The 21,716-nt window shown below is 36.7% G+C and overlaps 1 protein-coding gene across 1 annotated transcript in view; it reads left to right on the top strand.

Moving 5' to 3' along the window:
- The window catches only part of TRPM2 (transient receptor potential cation channel subfamily M member 2), a 51,702-nt gene extending 34,073 nt beyond the window's left edge, over positions 1–17,629 (top strand). The window contains exons 22-32 of the mRNA XM_072416839.1: positions 1,705–1,837; positions 3,552–3,639; positions 5,604–5,691; positions 7,004–7,149; positions 8,007–8,083; positions 10,392–10,493; positions 10,774–10,860; positions 12,863–12,968; positions 13,664–13,765; positions 15,732–15,848; positions 16,295–17,629. Coding sequence (XP_072272940.1) covers positions 1,705–1,837; positions 3,552–3,639; positions 5,604–5,691; positions 7,004–7,149; positions 8,007–8,083; positions 10,392–10,493; positions 10,774–10,860; positions 12,863–12,968; positions 13,664–13,765; positions 15,732–15,848; positions 16,295–16,420 — 1,172 coding nt within the window. The 3' untranslated portion in view covers positions 16,421–17,629. The remainder of the gene's footprint in view (positions 1–1,704; positions 1,838–3,551; positions 3,640–5,603; positions 5,692–7,003; positions 7,150–8,006; positions 8,084–10,391; positions 10,494–10,773; positions 10,861–12,862; positions 12,969–13,663; positions 13,766–15,731; positions 15,849–16,294) is intronic.
- The last annotated feature ends 4,087 nt before the right edge of the window (positions 17,630–21,716 follow it).

Raw genomic sequence — 21,716 nt, 5'->3', positions numbered from 1 at the left:
AGTAACATGTATATTATCCATGCAGATATTGCCTTTGGTCCTATAAAGATATGGTTATTTACTTGTTTTCAAATTCTTTTACTATTGGTACATATCTTTTAACTTCATTGTTTTTGTGAATTGGAAATACTCTCTTTTTCTCTAAATTATCAGCCGGGCTAATCATCACTAAATTATCATTACTTTGGGCTAATAGGCCAATAGGCAAAACGCGTCGGGCTACAAGACCTTATACAATGCATACGGCTAAAACAGTTTATGGTTAATAAATTAGTAGTTACTTTTTGTCTAGCTTAGTAATTACAACCCCATGAGCCACCCCCCTCTTTTCTGTCTTTTGTACATACTTTCTAAATACACATAAGAAATACATATGCAATACATGTGAAGCTAATGAAATTATCATAAAATCTGTTTCTTTCTTAACTTAACTAGCTCTACTGTACAGGAGATTAAAACAGGCTACTATCAAAACACATTTGTGTACTGTAGTTGTATGCTAGTTGCATTTAAACTTTTATATATTAGTTTTATTAGTTTAATTAGTTTTAAAACTAGCTGCATCGACCTAAAATAAAATACATGCCTAGAGTTTAACTTTAGGTTTTCATTTTTTCATGATGTTTCAACTTGACAGTCTATGGCAGTGTTTCCTTACCTTTTTAACATTGGGAACCCCTTAAAAAAACATTCAGGTCTTCAGGGAATTCCTGATATAATTACCTAATCAACAGCTTAAAGCAGCGGTCGCCAACCATTTTGGTCCCGGGGACCACTATAATTACTGGCTCCTGACTGACGGCGCATGCGCGGGGAGCCGGTTGTCAATTAAAGGGGAGAACCTTCCCATAGTGACGTCATAACGCCATAACCCCCGCCCACTCTGCCATTGCAGATCTCTGTGTCATGAAACACAGCCCACCCACTTCCCTGAGTCAGGGATTTGCACGGGGCACGTGGTCTGCGGCCTGTGCGTCCCCCGGCGGGTCCTTTTCCTGACCCCGCTTGGGGGTGCACGGATCACAGCTGTGGACCCCCAAAATCTTCTTGGGGACCACCGGTTGGGGACCGCTGGCTTAAAGTACATTAGTGTGGTTGTTAGTAGGAAGAATGCCACCCTTACAGATGGCCAATAGGATCATTGGTATTAGTTAAACAGGCCCAAGGGTCACAAATTGCTCATTGCTCATAGAACCCCTAGCAACATCTGGAGGAACCCTGATTAAAAAACATTTGTTTATAGTATATACTGTACTTTGCCTCAAATATTTCTCTCTCTACAACATGTGTGTGTTATTATTACAAGTTCATTTTCTGCCCTAACATTGTAAAATTATTAGTACCTAATGAACAAAGTACATGGTTTAACATCAGTCACTGATCTTTAAATTTACGCAGCTACCACAAAAGGAAATGCTTATCGCATGTGCTTCATGTTCAAACTCTTTTTTCATCTTAGACCTTTTGCCAGTGTCTGGCCCTTGCTTGATTTTTAGCTGTCCCTTTCTCCGGAAGCTTTTGGTTTATTCCTCTTCTTTTGTACTTTTATATCCAGCGAAGATACCTGTACTCAAAGATTAGTCAGGATAGAAAAATGGTCCCCATAGGTCAGAAACATATCTATATACCAGCTTTTATTATCAACTTGATGGTGTAGTTTCCTTACTTATCTTTTCTTTCTTACTGATTGGTCATTTCTGTTAGAGGAAAAACTAGAAAAGAATGAAGAAGCTGCTCTCCTTTCCTGGGAAACCTATCTCAAAGAAAATTATTTGCAGCACCTCCAGAAACAAATGAAGCAAAGCACAGAGCATAAGATTCGTGATACTTCGGAAAAGTAAGCTTTGCATTATATGTTTTCTCAGAAGAATAAAAAAGCCTAGTAGTAAAGTTGTCATAATTCATAGTAAAATCTGTGTTTGGATTTCTGCATGGAACACAATGGAACACAACATGACCCACAATGGCACACACACATAATGCTGTTGATAGAGAAGAAAATGGTTGTGGTACCATTTACCATTTAACCATAGGTTTGTGTCCTTAGAACAAAAAAGGTAGGAAAGTAGTTAGAGCAGTTTAACCATTTGTTATCATTGATCAGCTTTTAGCTATATGTGCATAGAATGTGCAAGCTCATTGGGGGATGTAGCCACCAATGGCCCCTGTGGAGAACTGACTTTTGGCCCCCTGGTAACTAACTTGAGGCCCCTGTGGTGTCCAATATTGGCTGAAGAGTGTCTGGGGCCATCATGCAGTGGTACACTTTGCACCTCATTATGTCTTGCCCTGTGAAAGCTCTCAGCTTGAACCTCTCTATCCCCTGTCTCAGCTTGGGTGGCCACATTGACCACCATGGTAAATTAGTCAAGTTAGTGTTGCCACAAATTGTATTCAGCCTGGGCAGAGGTGAAAATTGTCAATAGCATAAGTGAGCACGATCTATAGAAAAACAAAACAGTAATACGCTGTAGTACTCCCTTTTTACCTACACATACATTTATTATTTTTTATATAAACTCCAATGTTATGCCAATACATAAACTCCTCAATGTATTTGCATGTAATGATCAAACACAAAAAAGTGGAAATACAACAATATATAAACTTACATAGGAAAGCTTATGCAAGATTGTTCTTAGTGGGTCATACATATCCATTAATCCTTATGAACTGATATGTTCCACAGGTAAATGGCATATAGCTTTATTACAGATCATATTGTTCCTATAAAAGCATATTCAAAACAAAAAAAAGCAATAAAGAAACCTATAGTGTAAAAAATGTAATAAACATAGTGACATACCAAATTAAAATATCAGTCACAACATTCTGACGCACAAAGCAATATGCTATTCCAGAAATCAAAGTCCAAGTAAAATCTGTATTCTGCCTTACTTTTGTCTATAATCAGATTTAGTATTAGATTAGTATACTCCAATTTTCTTAAAATAACTTGTTTACCCCCAAACTCCCCATTTTCACTTCCTTTTCTAGCAGGCAATTCTAGTTTGATGTCTTCCCCTGTGCAAAAATGTAGTAAGCATCCTATAGATGATAGATACAGCAAAGATACCCCTTTTACACCCAGAGGACTTTACAAATAGAGGACACCTATCATTGTATTATTATTAGTTTTTGTTTAATAGTAGGAGCTCATGTTTTGATGATTGGTCTTTATTACAGGATTTCCTCCACAAAGGAAAAACACATACACAAAAAGCACTAAGATTCAAGTAAGAATACATGTGCCTCTTATATTTAGACAATTGTTACCTATTCCTAGGTTTAGCTTTCATACTTTTCAGTTTTAAGCATAATAAATCATCAAATCAATGAAAAAGGTAACTGGTCTGGAATTAGAAAGCTGTTCTTGTGTGAAAGGCTCTATGTCTATTCATGCATTACCATAGACTTTTATGGGAATACAATACCCCTTTGAAACAAAGTTAACATAACTGGATGTATGACCATATTTAAAGCAAAATTGCAGTTATTAAACTTTGGTTTGCTATGTATTAATACACTACTTTATTTTATGTGTTTGTAAGAGTAAATACAGTTGTGGATATGCTAGAATTGGATCAAGTGAAAAGAAATGGATCCATGGAAAACAGACTCATTTTCTTAGAGGAACAGGTACAATGTTTTGATAGCATATCACATCACGTTTATAAAATATCTACACAAGCATAAAAAATGCAGTTGAAAAATAGTTACCATGAATTTGGTGTCTCCTCATGCTTTATTCCAGGGTTGCCCAAAATGTAGATTGCAATCTACTAGTCGTTTGCAAAGGCAAGGAGAGTCGATCATGGAGCCCTGCCTTACCCCTCCCTGCTGCTTACCAGCAACCCTGCTGCACGTCTTTAGGGATGCTGGAGATGTCTTTCAGTGTGTGAGAAGGTTCTAACAGTGGGGAGGGAGGCAGAGAGAGAGGGAGGGCAATGTTCTACCATTCAATGTCCCATTATCTTCAGTCACTTCTGTCTAGTATACTCGGTATACATAATATATATATGTAAAATATATATATATTATATATATATATATATAAATAAATATATGTTTAGCATTTTTATTGTAGGTAGATCATTTTGACTTGGTCATTTTAAAAGTAGCTTGCAAGCCAAAATAGTGTGGGCACCCCTACTTTATTCTTTTAAAGACCATGCAGGTTCATACAAATAACTGTAATGTTCTTGAAATACACTGAGCTCTTAAGCCCGGTTGTGGGCTGATAATATTACACATTTTGGTGAACTGAGTGGTTTCTCTCCTTCTGTTATTTGCTAAATTACTTCACTTCATAGTTACACTAATCAATAAAATTTTTGTCATCCATTGCTGAAAAGATATGCACAACTATCAACAATTGGTCCCTCTGGGTTTTATTAACATTTTTCTCATCTATTTAAAATCCTAATACAATTTGTATCCCTTTGGCCCCAATTATATTTCCTTAGTAAATTTGTTAGCAAATGTTTTCAATCCTGGGCCAGATTTTTTCCACGTTTGCTGGATCACCCAGTTTCACTGGTCTAAGTGTATCTTCTCCAGCCTTGGAGAATTTTTATAAACCAGGTCCTTTGTCTTTGGAAGCTTCAAAATGGCCCCATGTCAGCCAGACAGAGTCCATTCTAGTTTCCCCTAGCTTCTCCTGACTGTAGAGTCCTTGTAGTCCCTTTTAGTCCCCCTTTCCATGCTGGATAGAAACCTTTTATCAAGAAAGTTTGTGATCATTCCCAGTTGGTCCACAATCTTTTCCACTCAAGCTTACAGAACAGTCTATCAGGGAAGCAGTCCTGCCTGCAAACTCTAGATGACAATCTTGCACTTTAATAGCCATTGGTCAGCCATATTAAAAGGTCAATCTTTTGCCCCAAATTTGTTTTTTCAAATCGTTGCCTCTAAGCAATAAGAATAGCTGATTTATATGTTCTGGAAGGTGATATCTCTTCCAACTGTTTGAAAGACAAGCAGTGGCCAGCTGTGGTACAGGTATTTGATTACTCTACAAACAGGTTTAAATAACAAGCGTACAAAATGCTAACTCCTGAATAAACTGATGCTTGTGTGTGTCCAATATACATTGCAACACAATTTCCAACATCGCCTTGTCTGTCACCTGCACTGCTTCTGGCGTTAATAAAATTCAAACCACCTGCCCCAGTGGGCATTAAAACCAGTAATAAGGCAAAGAAAAACACCTATTCCTTGTAAATTACCCCCCCCCACACACACACACACTATAGTCAGACACCCAACCTGACAACTGGAGGGTGCAACCAATCACTCAAGCCGGAGAGCCAGAAACCCCTTAACCAATCACCTAACATCACAGTTGCATAGATTGCAGAAGGTTCTAGACTAGGAGCACCCACTTAATGGGGCAGTGCAACTAAAAGGGCACTACTTATGCCATAGCCAATTTCCATTATAACTAGAGGTTAAATACTTGCCCTCTTTATTTTCTTACAACATGTTAGATTAAGACAATTAGATGTTTGCTTATATTAGGATGATGCATTAAATTATGCCTGTATATTTAGGTTTTTTTTGTTTGCATAACTGTTTAGTAGAAACCTCTTTTCTTTAAACAGGCATTAAGAAGTGCTAAGGCATTGAACTGGATTGTTAACACACTCCTAGATAACGGGTTCGGCTCCAAAGAATCTGCTCCTGTTATTGGTGAGTAAGAAATTAATGTATGGTATGACAAAACTAAGAAATAATCAAAGATTTGTACCAACAACCTTATACCTATATGCAGATAGTGAAGGTATTTACATTTTTTACCATACAATTTTTTTTTTTAAACTAAAGTAAATCTTTTGCAAACATGTAAAAGTTTTTCCTGTACATATTAAACTTGGTCCACCTTCCAAGGCTCTTAGTTGGTGAAAAAAGAGTTATGGAATTCATGAAACTGGAGGAATAACCTCATATTGTAAAAACAACTTGAGCTATGCATTTAATTCATCCAGTTGTATTTTAGAATGTATTTGATTATGTTGACATCACTGCTTATCATGACTCATATTGTGTGACTGTAACAAATGTAAAGAACAAATGTGCATCAGCCAACATTATACTGGTAAAATGTTGGTGTTAATAGTTTTGTATATGTATGTAAGAAGGACTGTATTAAACTCAGGTCTGCAGAGCTATGCTATAATGTGGAAGTATGCAAATCTATGCAATAAACTTGCTTTTCCTCGGTTGGTCTGTTGCCACTTCTGCCAGTTTCTGCTGGTCTCCTCTAAATCTAGAGTCTTCGTCCTTCAGCAATTGGCCCACCACTAACAATGCATGTACCTAAGAATTCCGTGATCCCAATGCCAGACTTATACTCCAGTCCAGTAAAGATGCAGAGATTGTGAACTGTACATTGCATATCACGTCGCTTTTAGAAAAAAATGGAACTTTAACAAAAAGAGGTTTTACTGCATACACTGCCTTTTGCCATACATTTCTCTAAAATTTAAAATGATTGATGTTATGTTTTTTATTTCATTTCTCATACATGTACTGTGTATCCTGTATTCTATCATATCAGGCTCATGACTGCACAGTAAAATTCTCTTTAAGTGCTTTTTTGTTTAGAAAAAATGAACTCTGATGAATAGAAAAGTAGAAAAACCCAGCAATGTACAGACTACCCTGTTTTATGTAGAGTACAGCAGGGATTATAGGGAGACACTCTGCACTTTCTACCATTTAGGAAACTGCAGTGGTCTTCCTGTTGTTCAATAATGATCTGGCAGGATGGATTACTAAATGACTGTGAAGGACAGCAGTACAGGCACTAGATTTTCACCAAGGGCAATCAAAAAGCTTTGTCATGGGGATCAAAATCTGAAGGATAATCATAAATAAAAGTTCTACAGCTTTATATTCAAACTGGCCTAAATTAAAATTTTAATGCCAGGTTCATTTATTTCCTGACATCCTTTTTATTTGGTTCAGTCACAAATCTTGCTTTCCTTTGTTTCCCCAATAGTATCCAGCAAAATCCTTGGAGACATAGAACTAAAAGATAAAGATGAAACACTTTTCTCTCCCTGCCATGTTAATGCTAGGAATATCCACTACCCCGACTCTAATGTAATACGTTTTCCTGTGCCTGATGAAAAAGTTCCCTGGGAGGTGAGTACAGATCATGGTTTTTTTCTTTTTTTTTTTTTTCTTCTTTTTCTTCTTTTTATCTTCTTTTTACATGATTTGTTTGTAATACCAATATCAATATAGTATGCAACCATAATAATAATTTATAGCTGTTCACCTGTCACATTCTTCGTTGTACTGACAGCATCCTTGCTTTGAGCATGAGTTAGGTAGCCTCAAATGTCTTTTTTTTTATTTGTAAAAAGTACACACAGTGAGTGATTTTTCAATCAGTTATTTACAACCAGCTTTATTTGGCTTCTGGTATCAACACTTTTAACCTATATGGATCTATTTTAATATTTTTTCTGATAGTGAACAACCTTTAAAGTTTGCGTTTATATTGTCATTTAGGTATATACCACTCTTGAATTTTGTTTTAAAGAATTTGTTTAAGTAAATAAAATGTATTTTTATTTTTCAAATGTAATTGTTAGGTGCCTTAAAAGGAGCCTTTTTTCCTTCTCTTCTTCAATTATGCTCTAGAGCTAAGCTTGGCACTACACAACTCTGCTGAGAGACTTAACAGTATTAGATTTCCTAATTGCCTTTCTCTCTTTCATTGGATCTATTTATACATGTTTATACACAAGTTCATCTCAGAATTTACACTTTTGCATATTGGATTCAGATAGAAAATGTTTAAATAAAACTTTAATCAAGATTCCTACATTTTTTTAAACAACTTCAATGTATGAGTGAATCTATAACTTTATACTTTTTTAAACCAACCCCTAAGTATCTTCCTGCAACTTGTTCATTAAAATAAATGGTTACATACAATGTTAATTGTTAAAATATACATAATTGTAAATACTTGCATTTGTCTTTTATTTCAGGTTGAATTCAGTATTTATAATCCTCCTTTTTATACTGCTGTTAGAAAGGACAAACCCTTCCATGATCCGTATACAGAGTAAGATTTAAGTATTTTATAAACATTTTCTTAATTAAGACTATATTTACACAAAAGTAACCTTTAATAAAAAGATGTGACATGAAAAATATAGAGGTCCAGCAAACCTGAAATGGATTTGTTTTTTGTTAGCAAATGTTTTTAGCCCTGGACCAGATCCATTGCACGTTTGCTGGATCACCCAGCTTCACTGATAAAAGTCTATCCTCTCCAGCCTTGGAGCTTTAATTCATCTGGCCCCATCTCTAATTGTCTATTATGTCTAAATGTCTAAATTCCCTCTATAAAAACTAGAAATTGATTCCTTTAAGGGTAAAATTCCTGGGTAAAGAATGGCTGGAGGCAGGCAGTCGAAAGGCTTTCAGTTGCCCTCCTCTGGCCAATCTTCACTCAGGAATGTTGCCCTAAAGTAATCAACTTCTAATATATTTTTACCCCCAAGGGACTTTTCCTGGTTGGTTTATCCACTGTCTCTTTTGCTGTCAAAAATATTTCTGATTTACCATTTGGGATTTGATATCTCCTAGACTCAATTACCTCTCTATTTAGCCTCTGTGACATTACTATTACTTTCTCTCCAATACACCGAAGAAGCCTAAGAGGAGAAACGCGTCGGGGCCTGGGACCTTCTCTCTTTTCTAGTTATTAAACAGTAATAGGAGAATCTTGTCTAGTAAGATTAAGGACCCATCTCCCATAACATATGTAATTGGTTTCACAGTAACCTTTTTTCCTTTGAAATGTTGTGTGTTGTACCTATTTTTATTGTAATTGCCATAAGATTATTATGTTTGTTTGTATCACAATAAAATCTCAAAACCTTTCTTCTATAAAAAGGTTTTTTTTGGTCACACTTAAAACCCCTTCTGTCAATTTCTTCCAAATGTTGTGCATATAAAAAAAAGACATACCTTTGCCAGTGTGTTAGTTCTGAGATGGAGGAAACCGTTCCATTAACCATCCTCCACATACTAGTCCCAGAGCAATGAAAGTGATTGTTTTCATGTTATTGTGATTGAAGTAAAAAACCTGCTTGGCTTCTTCTCCATGTAATTATGTGTGATTATTTTCAAAAGGAACCTGTAATGAGGATAGTATACAGACTGTGTTTATCCTGGCCTCTTCTTAAAATATTAGGTGAAACATATGATTATGCAACAGATTCAACTCTTAAAAGGGTCACTGACATGGAGCAGATATGAAAGGAATATAAATATTTGGAATATAAAAGAATTCTAATTCATAGAAGTTATTAATTCAAGGCCACATCCCCATAGTATATCAAATTCGAAAACCATTAAATATGGCATATTTGATGAGACTTTGAAAGCCAAAAATACATTTTTAATAGCACAAAATTCTCAATACTTTAAAATGATTTCTAGACTTTATTATGTATACTTAAAAACACAAAACATTACAATTTCAGATTTAAAATACATCCAAACCAAGGATATTGTTGTATGGGGTCCCCCTAGAAGATATGGGGTACACCCACAGTATTTCTATGCGTTTCACGGACTGATGCCACTTCTTCAGGAAACAGGACAGGTATATCTGTTACTTGCAGCATGTAAACCTCACTCCTTTAGGAGAGGTGGCAGGCGAAGACAGCAATAATATTCCATAAATAGCGTATTTGTTGCCATAGATCATCTCTTCATTCAATCAAACTGGGTCTACAGTTCAAACATTTCTTTCCTCTCTCATAAATTTTTATACAGCAAGGAGTGCTTTTATGGCCATTACTCAAACAGCGGGTCAGCACTGAACAGTGACCACAATGGTCCAGAACTACTAGAGATGCGTTTTTGATAAATTGATTGACCGATAAAAGCACTCCTTGCTCTATCAAAATTTATGAGAGAGGAAAGAAATGTTTGAACTGTGGAACCACAACAAACGCGTAGAAATAATGTGGGTGAACCCCATATTTTCTAGGGGGACCCCATACAGGAATATCCCTGGTTTGCATGTATTTTAAATGTGAAATGTTAATGTTTTTTGTTTTTAAGTATACATAATAAAAGCCAAAAAATCATTTTAAAGTATTGAAAATTGTGTGCTATTACAAATTTATTGTTGGCCTTAAAAGTCCCATCAAATTGCTATATTTAATGGTTTTCTAATTGATATATAAAGAATTCTGATGAGACAAAATACTTATGCCAGATCAACGACTAAGAAAATATGGAAAAAAAGACAGCCACACAACTATTTTTATTTAAAATATAGAGTTAGAATACTTTAAACTGTTTTTGTAATAGTGTTTTTAACAGTATAACTGGAAAGTTCCCTTTTATTTTAGCTCCCTGGAGACTCTGATGAAAATAAACTACAACACTCTAGATGGAGCAGTAAACCGCCAAAGTTACTGTTCACCATATGTGGTACAGGATGGTCTGCCACTGTAAGTATCTTTTTTATTTTGAAAAGTTTTTCTTTATAATAAACAATGTATGTCTTTACTTCATGCTGTTCTTGATAGTGATCTCATCTCTGCATTTGCTACTTCGGTCCACAAAAACATTTAAAGTATATCTAGTAAATAGGTTAAACCTAATGCTTCCAAGTATGCCTTAAGCTTGAGTAAAAGTTTATGCACCAATAATGCTAATGACGTGCAGTTTTAATGCATAAAGTTATATAATCATAAATATATAAACATATCATAAATCATGTTTTGGCAGGAATCCCATTGGTCGAACTGGATTAAAAGGCAGAGGAAGTTTATGCTGGTTTGGTCCAAACCATGCTTTACATCCTATAATATCACAGTACGTAGATATCGCTTATTTACATCCTGATCAGTAATATTGAATGCCTGCTCTAACTAACATAAGTACTTTGTTTAAAATGTTAGGATTGCATTTGTTGGTGTTTTTTAATACCTTGCTGTTTTGTTTTTTTATGAAGAAAATCTAGTGCATTACTTAGGAACATCCTTACTATACATATAGAAGCAAAAAGATTTTAAGCAGGTACCTGACCAACTAGGTATTCCGTATAAAAATCGATATACAGGATGAATAGCCAGCTCCAGATATGTCAGAAGAGTAGTTTTATAAATGAAGGGAATTTAGCTTTTTTTCCAGAATTTATTTACCACCGACATAATATATAAAGCTTTACAAAGAACACAGAAGCAATTATATCATGAGAATTTTCTATGGCCACAGCCAAAGAAGTTACCCTATTTAAAGTTAGTTCCTTGCAAAACTCATCATTTTACTGTAAAGAATGATGGTACCCTTAAACACACCTGGAGGAAGTAAATACCCCAGCATTGATATTACTAACTGTAATAATAATCTCCAGCACAGGTGTCAGTGGAGGCAAAAAGAACCACAATAATAACTCATGGATGTAATAACCCCCCTCCCCCAGTATTGGTTGTGTTGATTGCAATAATTAGAGATGAGCGAATTTCTCGAAAATTCAATTCGGCCGGTTCGCCGAATTTTCCGAAAAGATTTGCTTCTATCTGAATTTATTTGCGGCGAATCACGTTAAAAACGGCTATTTCCGGCTATTTCGTGGTTGCCGTGCAGTACTTCTACTATGTATTCTTAAATAGAGTTTCTCTATCTAAGAATACAGGGCACTAAAGGGGATGAAGGTGGACAAGTCGTCATTCATCCCCTGTAGTGCCAAGAGGTCGTAGTAGAACTGCAAAGGTCATCTGCAGTTCAGTTTCACAATGTGACGTCACGTGGGAAACTGAACTGTAGTCCTCTGCAGTTCCACTACAATGTCCAGGCACTACAGGTGATGAATGGAGACTTGTCCCCATTCATCCCCTTTAGTGCCCTGTATTCTTAGTGCCCACGAATCGCAAAGAAATTCAGATTCGGAACGAATCGATTTTTTCCTGAAATTCAGATCGAATTCCACTTCGTCAGCTTCGATTCGCTTATCTCTAGCAATAATAACTGTAAGCATTTGTGCTATTGTTCCACAATAATAATTCCTAACTTTGGTGTTAGTGACTGTAATAATCACCCCTAGTGTTACTGTACTGCTGTACTTTTTACCCCCTCCCCTGTCCCCATACACACATACATCAGTATCAGTATCTTTTGAACCCCTGGCACTGGTGGTTATTGTAGGGGTAGTAAAATTTAAACCTGCCAGCATTGGTGGTCAGTGGTCATTTATCGGATCATTCTCTCCCATACGACTCTTTTTTTCCCCCCATCCTGCTAGTACTTCTACTGTCAGAAAGTGATCACTCCTTTTGACATTATTGTATTTGTTTTAGTGTTAGGCACTGAAACACAGAAAGCACCAATGACTCTGCACAGGTGCTGATCAGTTGATGGTCCCTGCCCAAGACACAGTGGACCACACACTAAGAGTCTTTGAGCTGTGTGTTGGGCACCAGGCATGCCATTGGTATGATTGACTTGCTAGCAAAGAATCATAACAAATTAACAGCAAAATAGTGCCATGTTTACACTGTTTATACTGTTTATTATACAGTGTATATGTATGTACACTATATATATGTGTATATAAATATATATATTTATTTATTTATATGTATGTGTGTGTTTGAGTATTTAATATTTGCATATACTGTATATATTCTGATTCATTCTGATGGTTGTGTTGTTAAAGAATATCTAAGCTCCCAAGTAATTTAATACCGGTACATACTGCAGCTGGAATAGGAATTGTTTTATTTCAACCTTTCTATTCAATGCAGAAACAGATGAAATAAATATTGCTGAAGAAAATATAATAGGTTTTCTTTTATTACATTTTATCTTTTAACAGGTGGAAAAGAAACAAAGATGGCTCTATTAGCAGAAAAAAGTCCAGGAGAGTGCTAGAAATTTTGGCTATTAAACATATCTCATCAGAGCACTGGGCTCTTCTTGGTGTAGGTTTTCCATTTAGGTTACAAATATACAAATTACATATAGAGGAAAAGAGATTAATAAATGCCATATACACTTTTAGTTGTTGTTCATGCTAGGAACCAGTATATAGTACTCAATTTAATTTTTTTGACTAACTTTATAAAACTTATTAATATAAAAATCTTTTAGCACAGTGATTCATTACATGGTGAAGTATATTTGAATTAGACTTTTTTTTTTGCCTTCTTGCCCAGCATAGACATTTTTCTGCTCACAATTTACTGATCCCCAATGCAGAATAAAATGTATGGAGGTAAATGAAATCAGAGGGATTGAGACAGCAGAATTAGGAGCAATACGGTAAGATGAAAGACCATTATCTGGGAAGTCATTTAACTTTAATTTACAAAACAACCAACACTTATATATAGATTTCATTTTACAGTAACCAGATTCAGAAAAGTAAATGATATATTTTATATTAGCTACACAGTCACCTGAAGCAATATAAAGAAATATATTGTAGCCATAAATGTAAGGATAATGGCAATCAGATATTTCCTTGATGAAAGTAGGAAATTTACAGCAATAATCACATACAGGGCAGCAAAAATCTTCTGTTACTTGTGTATGCACTTTTAAAGAAACTTAGTTGTTCTCACATGTTTTATGCAAATATACTTACAGAGTTTTATTTTTATTTTTCCTTTAACAGGGTACACTAGAACCAGGAGAAATACTTCCACGCAAACTAAAGAGGATTTTGAAATACAGATTTCAAGAAACCTTTAAAGAACTGATGAACAAGGGCAGTGAAGTAAGATGAAAGTTAATGTAATACAGATTGTTGAACTTTAGGCAAATAGCCAGAAAGGTCAAAATAGCCAAATAAAATATTAATATTTTATTAAAAATAATCTTAATAATAATAAACAGTATTTTATCTCACCAGCATTGTACACAGTACTGTACATTAAACAGGGGTGGAAAATGACAGACAGATAGAAACAATGACACAGGAGGAGGACCCTGCCTAGAAGAGCTTACAATCTAAGAGGTGGAGGAAGAAGCACACTGTAGGAGGGAGGAATTATTTAAATTGAATTCAATTTTGAATAGCATTATGTTTTCACATGTTTTACATGGTAAATCATTTGTAATTCTGGTCAACTAGTCCAAATCAGACACTCCTTCCTCTGCCGGACAGTATAGTCAGGTTGTAAACCTTTCTGTAGTTATGCAGTTTGGCCTGATCTTAGGTCTATACCACTATGTGGGTGGACAATGAAGGACCAACAGAAAGCTTATGAGGTCATTAATGTAGTTCTCTCTCCTGTAAATTATAAATTGTCCAAACAGACCTGACTGACCTAAAGTGGCAATATATTTAGGTTGAATCAAGGATCCATACTAATTACATACAAATGCATTTGAAGTGTTTCTACTGTACACATACCAAGATGGTTTCTATATCTGCCAGGGGTTCAGCATTAAAACACAGCAATATCTGGATACATGTAGCAAAATTAGACACATAACATTTGATATAAACATAAAAAAGCCCAACTCAGCTAAAGTGACTCCAACATTATATTTTTTAACATTTTCAACAGACCTGAAATTCCCAGTGTAATCTGGCCAGTCACACGATTACTGGGATCCTTTCCTTTCTCCTCCAGTGTCAGTTGTGGGCAGGGTCTTAGTGGAGACCTGGGGCCCACCAGAGGTGCTAAGAAGGAAATCCCACCAGCTTCCTTCAACAGTGTTAGTTTTTGTAAGGAAGCAGTACTTGGTGGGCCACCAGCAGCCATAAAAAAGTAATTTGGGGGCAAATGACTAAGGTCAAACAGGGTTTTTTCCAGTAATTCAGTGGATTACTGAAACCGGATTGGAGGTCAGAGGCCAAGAAGGATGAAAAGGACAGTCCTGGAAAATGGAAAAGTAATCAGTGCTTCAGGAACTTTTTTTAACATTATGTAACATCCATGTAACCTCAATATAATAAAGACATCCCATATGTTAAGAGGAACTAAACTCAAAAGTCCCCCAAAACAAAAAAAAAATCCACTTACCTTCAATCCCGCAGCACAGTTGATCGGTCCGGAGTTGTCTTCCATCAGGTCCTGCGTCGTCCCAGGCATCCGACTTCGAGCCAGCGCGTCGGGCACCGCCATCTTCATCTCTTCTTCTAGGTTCTTCTTCCTAGGTTACCAGACCCAGACGCGAGATAGGGTGACGTAAGTGGGAAAGAAACTTGCTGATCTCACTGCGCATGTGAGAGATTGGCAATTTTTTTCACAAAAGGCTCCTCAGGGATCTCAGGCAGGTGCAAAAGGAGCACCCAAGAGCCTCCTGGGATGCGTGACGTAGGTATCCTGAGAGGCATTGCGCTCCCATTCATTTAGGGGGCGGTGCCGCACCTTTTTTTAAAAAAAAAAGGGTGGTTGCATTTTAAAAAAAAAACAAACATTTAAAAATTTTGTCTTACGTAAAAGGGTTGTCTACCCTTTTCTGTAAAGTGAAATTTCTGAGTTTAGGAACGCTTTAACTACTTGTTTAAGACCATCAATAATAATTACCATTTTTTTGTGATATAACTTCACTGTGTAAAAAGGTTTTAAAATCGATGTTAAAAAAAAAGTATAATAGAAGCAGGCTGATTAGTTTACCAACTGGACCTCTAATGTACATGTTTGTATACTTTATTTGTAATGCCGTAAAGCACAAAGTTATACCTTGAAAACTGTATTGACTACTATACCTGTTTCAAAAACTCATTTTAGGTATATAAAGGGTATGTTGATGATCCAAGAAATACGGACAATGCTTGGATTGAAACCACTGCAGTAAGCCTGCACTTTGATAGAGAAGATGATCCTGCATTACTGGAAGTGAAGCAGGTAAGAATGTTTCCTATCCTAATTATATCCTAATAATAAAAAAATCTATTCATGTATGATTATACTAATTTAATATTTATTGTCAGCTCAATATGTGGCATTTTATAAAGGCTGTAAGAGGTAGAAAGTCCACTAGGCATGACTAGTAGTGAGTAAGTTAGTTCTTACCTTTTTATCCACCAAAAATGAAAGAAATAGACAGATAATAGACAGACTGATAAGGCAATTTGTTTATAACGATGGATAGAAAAAATGCACACGTTTAGGCAGCTTTACAAAGTTGTATTTTTTTCTGTTCTAAGAATTCAATTTTGTTATTAGGTTCCTTAATTAGCAGGTGACCATTGCTATTTTTATTACATTTTAAAATTTTAATAATATTTAAATTGGTTGGAAAATTTGTAAAGTTGTAAAATTGTAAAGCAAACTTTTTTGTTTGTTTCCAGAATATTCAAAGTAATGATCAAGAATTATCTGTCCGCTGGCAAGTTGTAGACCAGAAGATACCCCTTTATGCAAATCACAAAGACATTCTTCAGAAAGTAGTAGATTGTTATAATGCATATTATTAATATACAGTTCCTGCTTTAGCTTGAGGTTTTTTTTTTTTTTTTTTCAATACATTACTATTCTGCTGTCACATTTTGAATGTACTCAGCAGCTTCAGGTAGACTATACTTAGTGCCCTTTAACAAGCTACTTTAAAATGACATAACTCTTTGAGAAAACTCAAAGCAGAGCTGCACATTAAGATGACCGAAGATCCAAAACCCCAGAAAGAATTTCAGCACCCACAAAGGAAATCACAAATGTCACATCGCTGGAGCCTAGGTGAGTATGATTCCCCTTTAAATTCTTGGTAAAGGCTTGTTACTTTTGCTCAGCCTACTTTTAAGCAGGGGCCAGGCTTTATTATGAACATTACACTAAAAGCCTTGTGTAACGAGTATCTGGGATGCAAGTATTTACATATAATATTACTTTAATATATAGTCTGGGTCCATTTGTCACAGAATATGTTTAAAATTATAATTATACAATAATATAATATATATATAGAAATATACAATATAAAATATATTACTTCTCCCAAAGCTTTAAAGGCAACTATATCTTTAAATGGCTACAGTTATCCCTTAATAGCTTGCCCAGTGTTTATGCTCTCGATGGACTTGCAGGAACCCCTTAACAAGCGGTATCTACAATAGACATCCAGATAAATGGACGCTATTCTTTCACCATCCTATAGTACAGGGGTGTCAAACTCTGGCCCCCAAAAGGAATTTTTTTGGCCCCCAAATGGATTCTAAATATGCATATGCTAAAATTGCAGCTGGCCCACCACTGCATTGAAATAGCACAATTACTACAATTCCTGGCATCACTCTCTGCCTATGCGTGGTCCCGCGTTGGACTGTTTTATGGACACTAGTAATGCCGGGAATTGTAGTAGCGGCATCACATGCGTCTATAGACCAGCAGCCTTTCTGCCTATGCAAGGTCCCGCATTGGACTGTTTTATTGATGCAGGGAACTGTAATAGCGGTGCTATTTTTCTATTATAGGCTTGTTGCAGATTGAATGTTAAGCAAAACCTCTTTGTTTCCATATGAAAAGGTTTTATATCTAATATGAAGGAAAAACGTCCTCAATTTTTTTAATAATTTCAAGTTTGGTTCGCGACTTTGTCTACGTTTTTAATTTTAGCACTCTGTGTATTTGAGTTTGACACCCCTGCTATAGTAGGTTATGCATACTTTCTCCCCTCCTCCGACCTCAGCCTTTTCTACATTTGTAGCTCAATAGCTTTTTTTTATTCTGGTACTCAACTGGCCTTATACTTATAAAATGTGACACTGATATTTCACATGAAAAAGTTATCAATGTTATAAGGCATATCATACAATATAAGTATAGTGAAATACAGTGAAAAGGTCATCTAAAAATATTAAAAATTCCTTATATGTTAAAAAATTACATTTGAAAAATTAACACAGAGTGCTGCTGTACAGTGCACTATTGTACAACAAAAGTAAAACATAATAATAATATTTTTTTTCTGATTTATTATGAAAATGAATAAATTCTCATTCACTGCCTTTACATTTCATTTGAAAAAAAAATACTGTCAATATCAAAGTCCAGTAAATAATTATTATGCAGGGAGCTCTAAATAAATCAGTACTTTTATTTTTAGTCATTGCAGAACTAAACTTACAAATTTTAAAAAAATTGTGAGCAGACAGGTGTTTTTGTGGCAATAAAATATTCTTACCTGCCTATATCTTTGAATAAATTTACCTATATCAAAATTAAACTATATATTTAACGGTTTCCTCAAAGGTGTGGGCTTTTTTTTCTCAACTATAAATTATTGTTTGTTTTCCAAGGTTATTAAAAACTTTAGCACAACTTTATTATTATTTTTAAGTTTTAGTACTTTACTCATTACATGAAAACTACAGTGAGAACCTAAAAAGTAATCACCAATCAAATGTTGTATTGATGAAAAGCTAAATAAATGCAATAAAAAGAGAATAGAGATAAAGCAGTTTTTTTGGCAATAGACACTTATATTGTAATGAATTGTCCCATATATAACAATTTTTAAAACATACAGAGGTTACAAGTGGTCTTTTCACATTGTAAATTCATGGGATGAATAGACCGATTGGCTATACAAATTAGATCCCTGGCTCAATTTAAAGAATAACTGTCGAAACCAAACGTCTCTAGGCAAACGCATTTTGCCTATCGGCTTCCTTGTGAAACGATAGGAGACGTCTTTTTTTCTTTGATTGCATTATCTACTTGGGGAGGAAATAAACAATATATCTCAGGAAGGACTGCTATTTTCACCTTTATATAATAAAAAGCTGTTTAGGCAAACTATTCTGCAACATATTAGTTCCCTTACATGACTACACGTGTACAATGCACTTGTCCCAAAGTTTGGAGAAATTGAAATTCCTAACATTTTAGAAATGTTGTTTCATTTAAATTAAAACATGTCAAAGTAAAATATGTTCTATAGAGTCTAATCTATGTTCTGTAAACTGCTTTGAGCTTTATCCTTGAGGGTGCCAAACCTTTATTTTTTTGTCTTTCTTAAAAATCAAAACATTTCAACTCTCGAAGAAAGCCTACATTCAAGCGTATATTTTACCACCAATTATTATTTGAGATCCCTTAGGAGTTTGAGTTAAAGAATTTATGTTCAAGTATTCTGAAACACCTTCATCCTAATGCTTTATATTCATGAGATTGCATGACTATGTGCTCTAGGCGGAGGTAGGTATGCAGGTCTTGTTGCAGCTGCATCTTCCCCTGCTGCCACCAAAGATACCCAGTGAGCTGTATAGGAAATATATCTTCCCACTCCATGCTTGCTTGACCAACTGTCGGTTGTCAGGTGCACCTTGCCAGAAACTGAGTGATGCAGATGGACACATGCATGCAAAGCAGGGACACATTTTTCTGCAAAATACTGTCGCTTAGGCATAACGTACTGTGGGTTCACAGAAGAATGGGTAACGGAATGCATTGGAGTCCACCAGCCGGTAAGGGAGGAGCTCTAACGCAATCAGCTGTGCACTTGCAGCATTGATTAGCTTTGACAAGGTGTTAGCATTTGGGCCATATTTCATTTGGGACAATGGGGTAAGGTGTGGGGGATAGCAATGATGCCTGGTCTTTACTGCTAGCAATGCAACAAATAGCAGCCGAACTGCGTTGGAGCTCCTGCTCACTGCTTGTGGAGCCTGAAATGCTCGGCTACATGTCCCACTCAAATTGCTGGCCGCAGCATGAGTAACTTTGGTGGCAGAAGGAGGAAAGGCAGCGGAGGAAGATCTAGCAGTTTGAGCTTGCTTCTTGGGCTGTGGTGGTCGCCCAGAGCTCTGTGCTTTGACAAGGTGTTCCTGCCAGGTTACCGGGTGGTGGCTTTTGAAATGTGTGCTCATGCAACTTGTTCCAAGTTTTCTTAGGTTTTTGCCTTGTTTCAAGTGTTGAGCACACAGTTTGCAGATGACCATAGTGTTGTCATCACTATGGACATTAAAAAATGCCCACACGGGCGAACATCTAACTGGGCCGACAGGTGCTCTGGAGCTGGTGCTCGTGGTGGCAGTCCGCGGTTGTTGAGGCATAGCTGTGGTTTTCCGATGATGGATGACTGTAACTTGTCTCACTGGTACGTGAAGACTGCAGAGTGTGGGCAGCTTTTACCCTCTTCCTCCCTCTCCCCCTTTGAGGTCACTCTGCAACCTCCTCCTCCTCTTCTTCCTCCTCCTCCTCTTCTTCCTGCCTATGATGATCTCCTTGTTCGCCCCATGTCGGATCAAGGACATCATCATCAGAAGAGACAGTTTCCTTGTATGTGCCGAAAGGAAGCAGCGGCCTTTTGGAGCCAGTTTGAATTGGCTCGTCTAGCTCAGAGTGTTTGGGTGAAAAGTAAGTGGGGGAAAGCCTGTGAACTGACTTACTTCGTCAGATGAGTGAAACAACTGAGCATCTTGAAGGAATGCTTGCAGATCCGCCTTTCCAACCCCTCGGTGGGACTCCTATACATACTGCTGTACACGTGACTTTCCAGCCGCTGATGAAGAAGTAGGAGGAACGGGTGTAACATGGCCTGTCTGGGACACCTGTAAGGCCTGTGTCTGGGATGGGGATGAAGAGGGGGTACAATCACTTGACCCAGGCTGGGTCATGCACTCTACTACCTTTTGTTCAAGATGTGGCAATAATGGATGCCCACCATCAACAGCAACGCTTCTTGTTCTCGGGTCTGCAGCTAAAAACAAACTCATACTGCTTTGCTTGCCACCCCTGCCAAAGCTGCCCCTTCCTCTTTGGCCAGACATTGTAGAATTTTTTTGTGTGGCTTGACACTCTGCAAAATATTCTCCACAAAGTGAAAATTTGTACAGTAAGTGGATTTTTTTATTGGGGGGGTTGACACAAAAAATGCAAGTGCGCATTGTGTGTTGTATGCAGCACTTTCCTTCAGGTGACGCTTGTAATATGCAGCACAGTATACAAACTATATAATGCAGTATACACTGCGTCTGTGTGTCTGTCTCTCAGTACAAGTGTGATACTGTGCACGCAATCAAGGAGGGTACCCTGCCTCTGGCTGTGTGTATGTAACACACTGACTGACTATCTATCTATCAATGTATCTATCTATCTATCTGTCTATCTGTCTATCTAGCTAACAGTGAAACACACTACCTATCTGAGTACAGTAGATTTCAGGACTGCACAAATACAGTACAATCCAACAATCTATCTGACTAATAGTGTGAGTGTGACACAGTCTAACAAAGTAAATCACTTCTTTTCACTTTGACAAAGCAAGCCAAGCAGCACAGAAAGGTTGTGATGCTAGCAAATCTCTGTCAGGAGTGGTAAATGCAGGCACGCCCTGGCCCTATATAGGCTAATGGCTGCCAGTTTGGCATGCAGTGACAGACAGCCAATCGGCTGCCTGCCACAACAAACATGAGGGGAGCATCCCTGCTGTTATTGGAGGGCCCTAGGCATTATGGGGGAGGTCCCTAGGCATTGTGGGAGGGACGAATTCGGGGTGTTGAATCCAACAAAATTCGGGTCGGGTCGACCTGAATTTGAACAGTCATATTCGGGTCGAACATTAGGATGACCCGAATTCGAACAACAACGCTAGTTACATAGTAGGTTAGATTGAGAAAAGACATAGTTCATCAAGTTCAACCACTAGGAAAATGTGGGGTACAGTGTCAAATGCTTTAGCAAAGTCCAAGTACACTATATCAACTGCTACTCCACTGTCTACCTGTTTACACACTTCCTGATAAAAAAATGCAGGCACGCCCTGGCCCTATA

Source organism: Pyxicephalus adspersus, chromosome 7 (genome assembly GCF_032062135.1).
Source record: "Pyxicephalus adspersus chromosome 7, UCB_Pads_2.0, whole genome shotgun sequence".
NCBI lineage: Eukaryota > Metazoa > Chordata > Amphibia > Anura > Pyxicephalidae > Pyxicephalus > Pyxicephalus adspersus.
The sequence above is the reverse complement of the archived record's forward strand: the minus strand, read 5'-3'. Positions and strand labels throughout refer to the sequence as shown.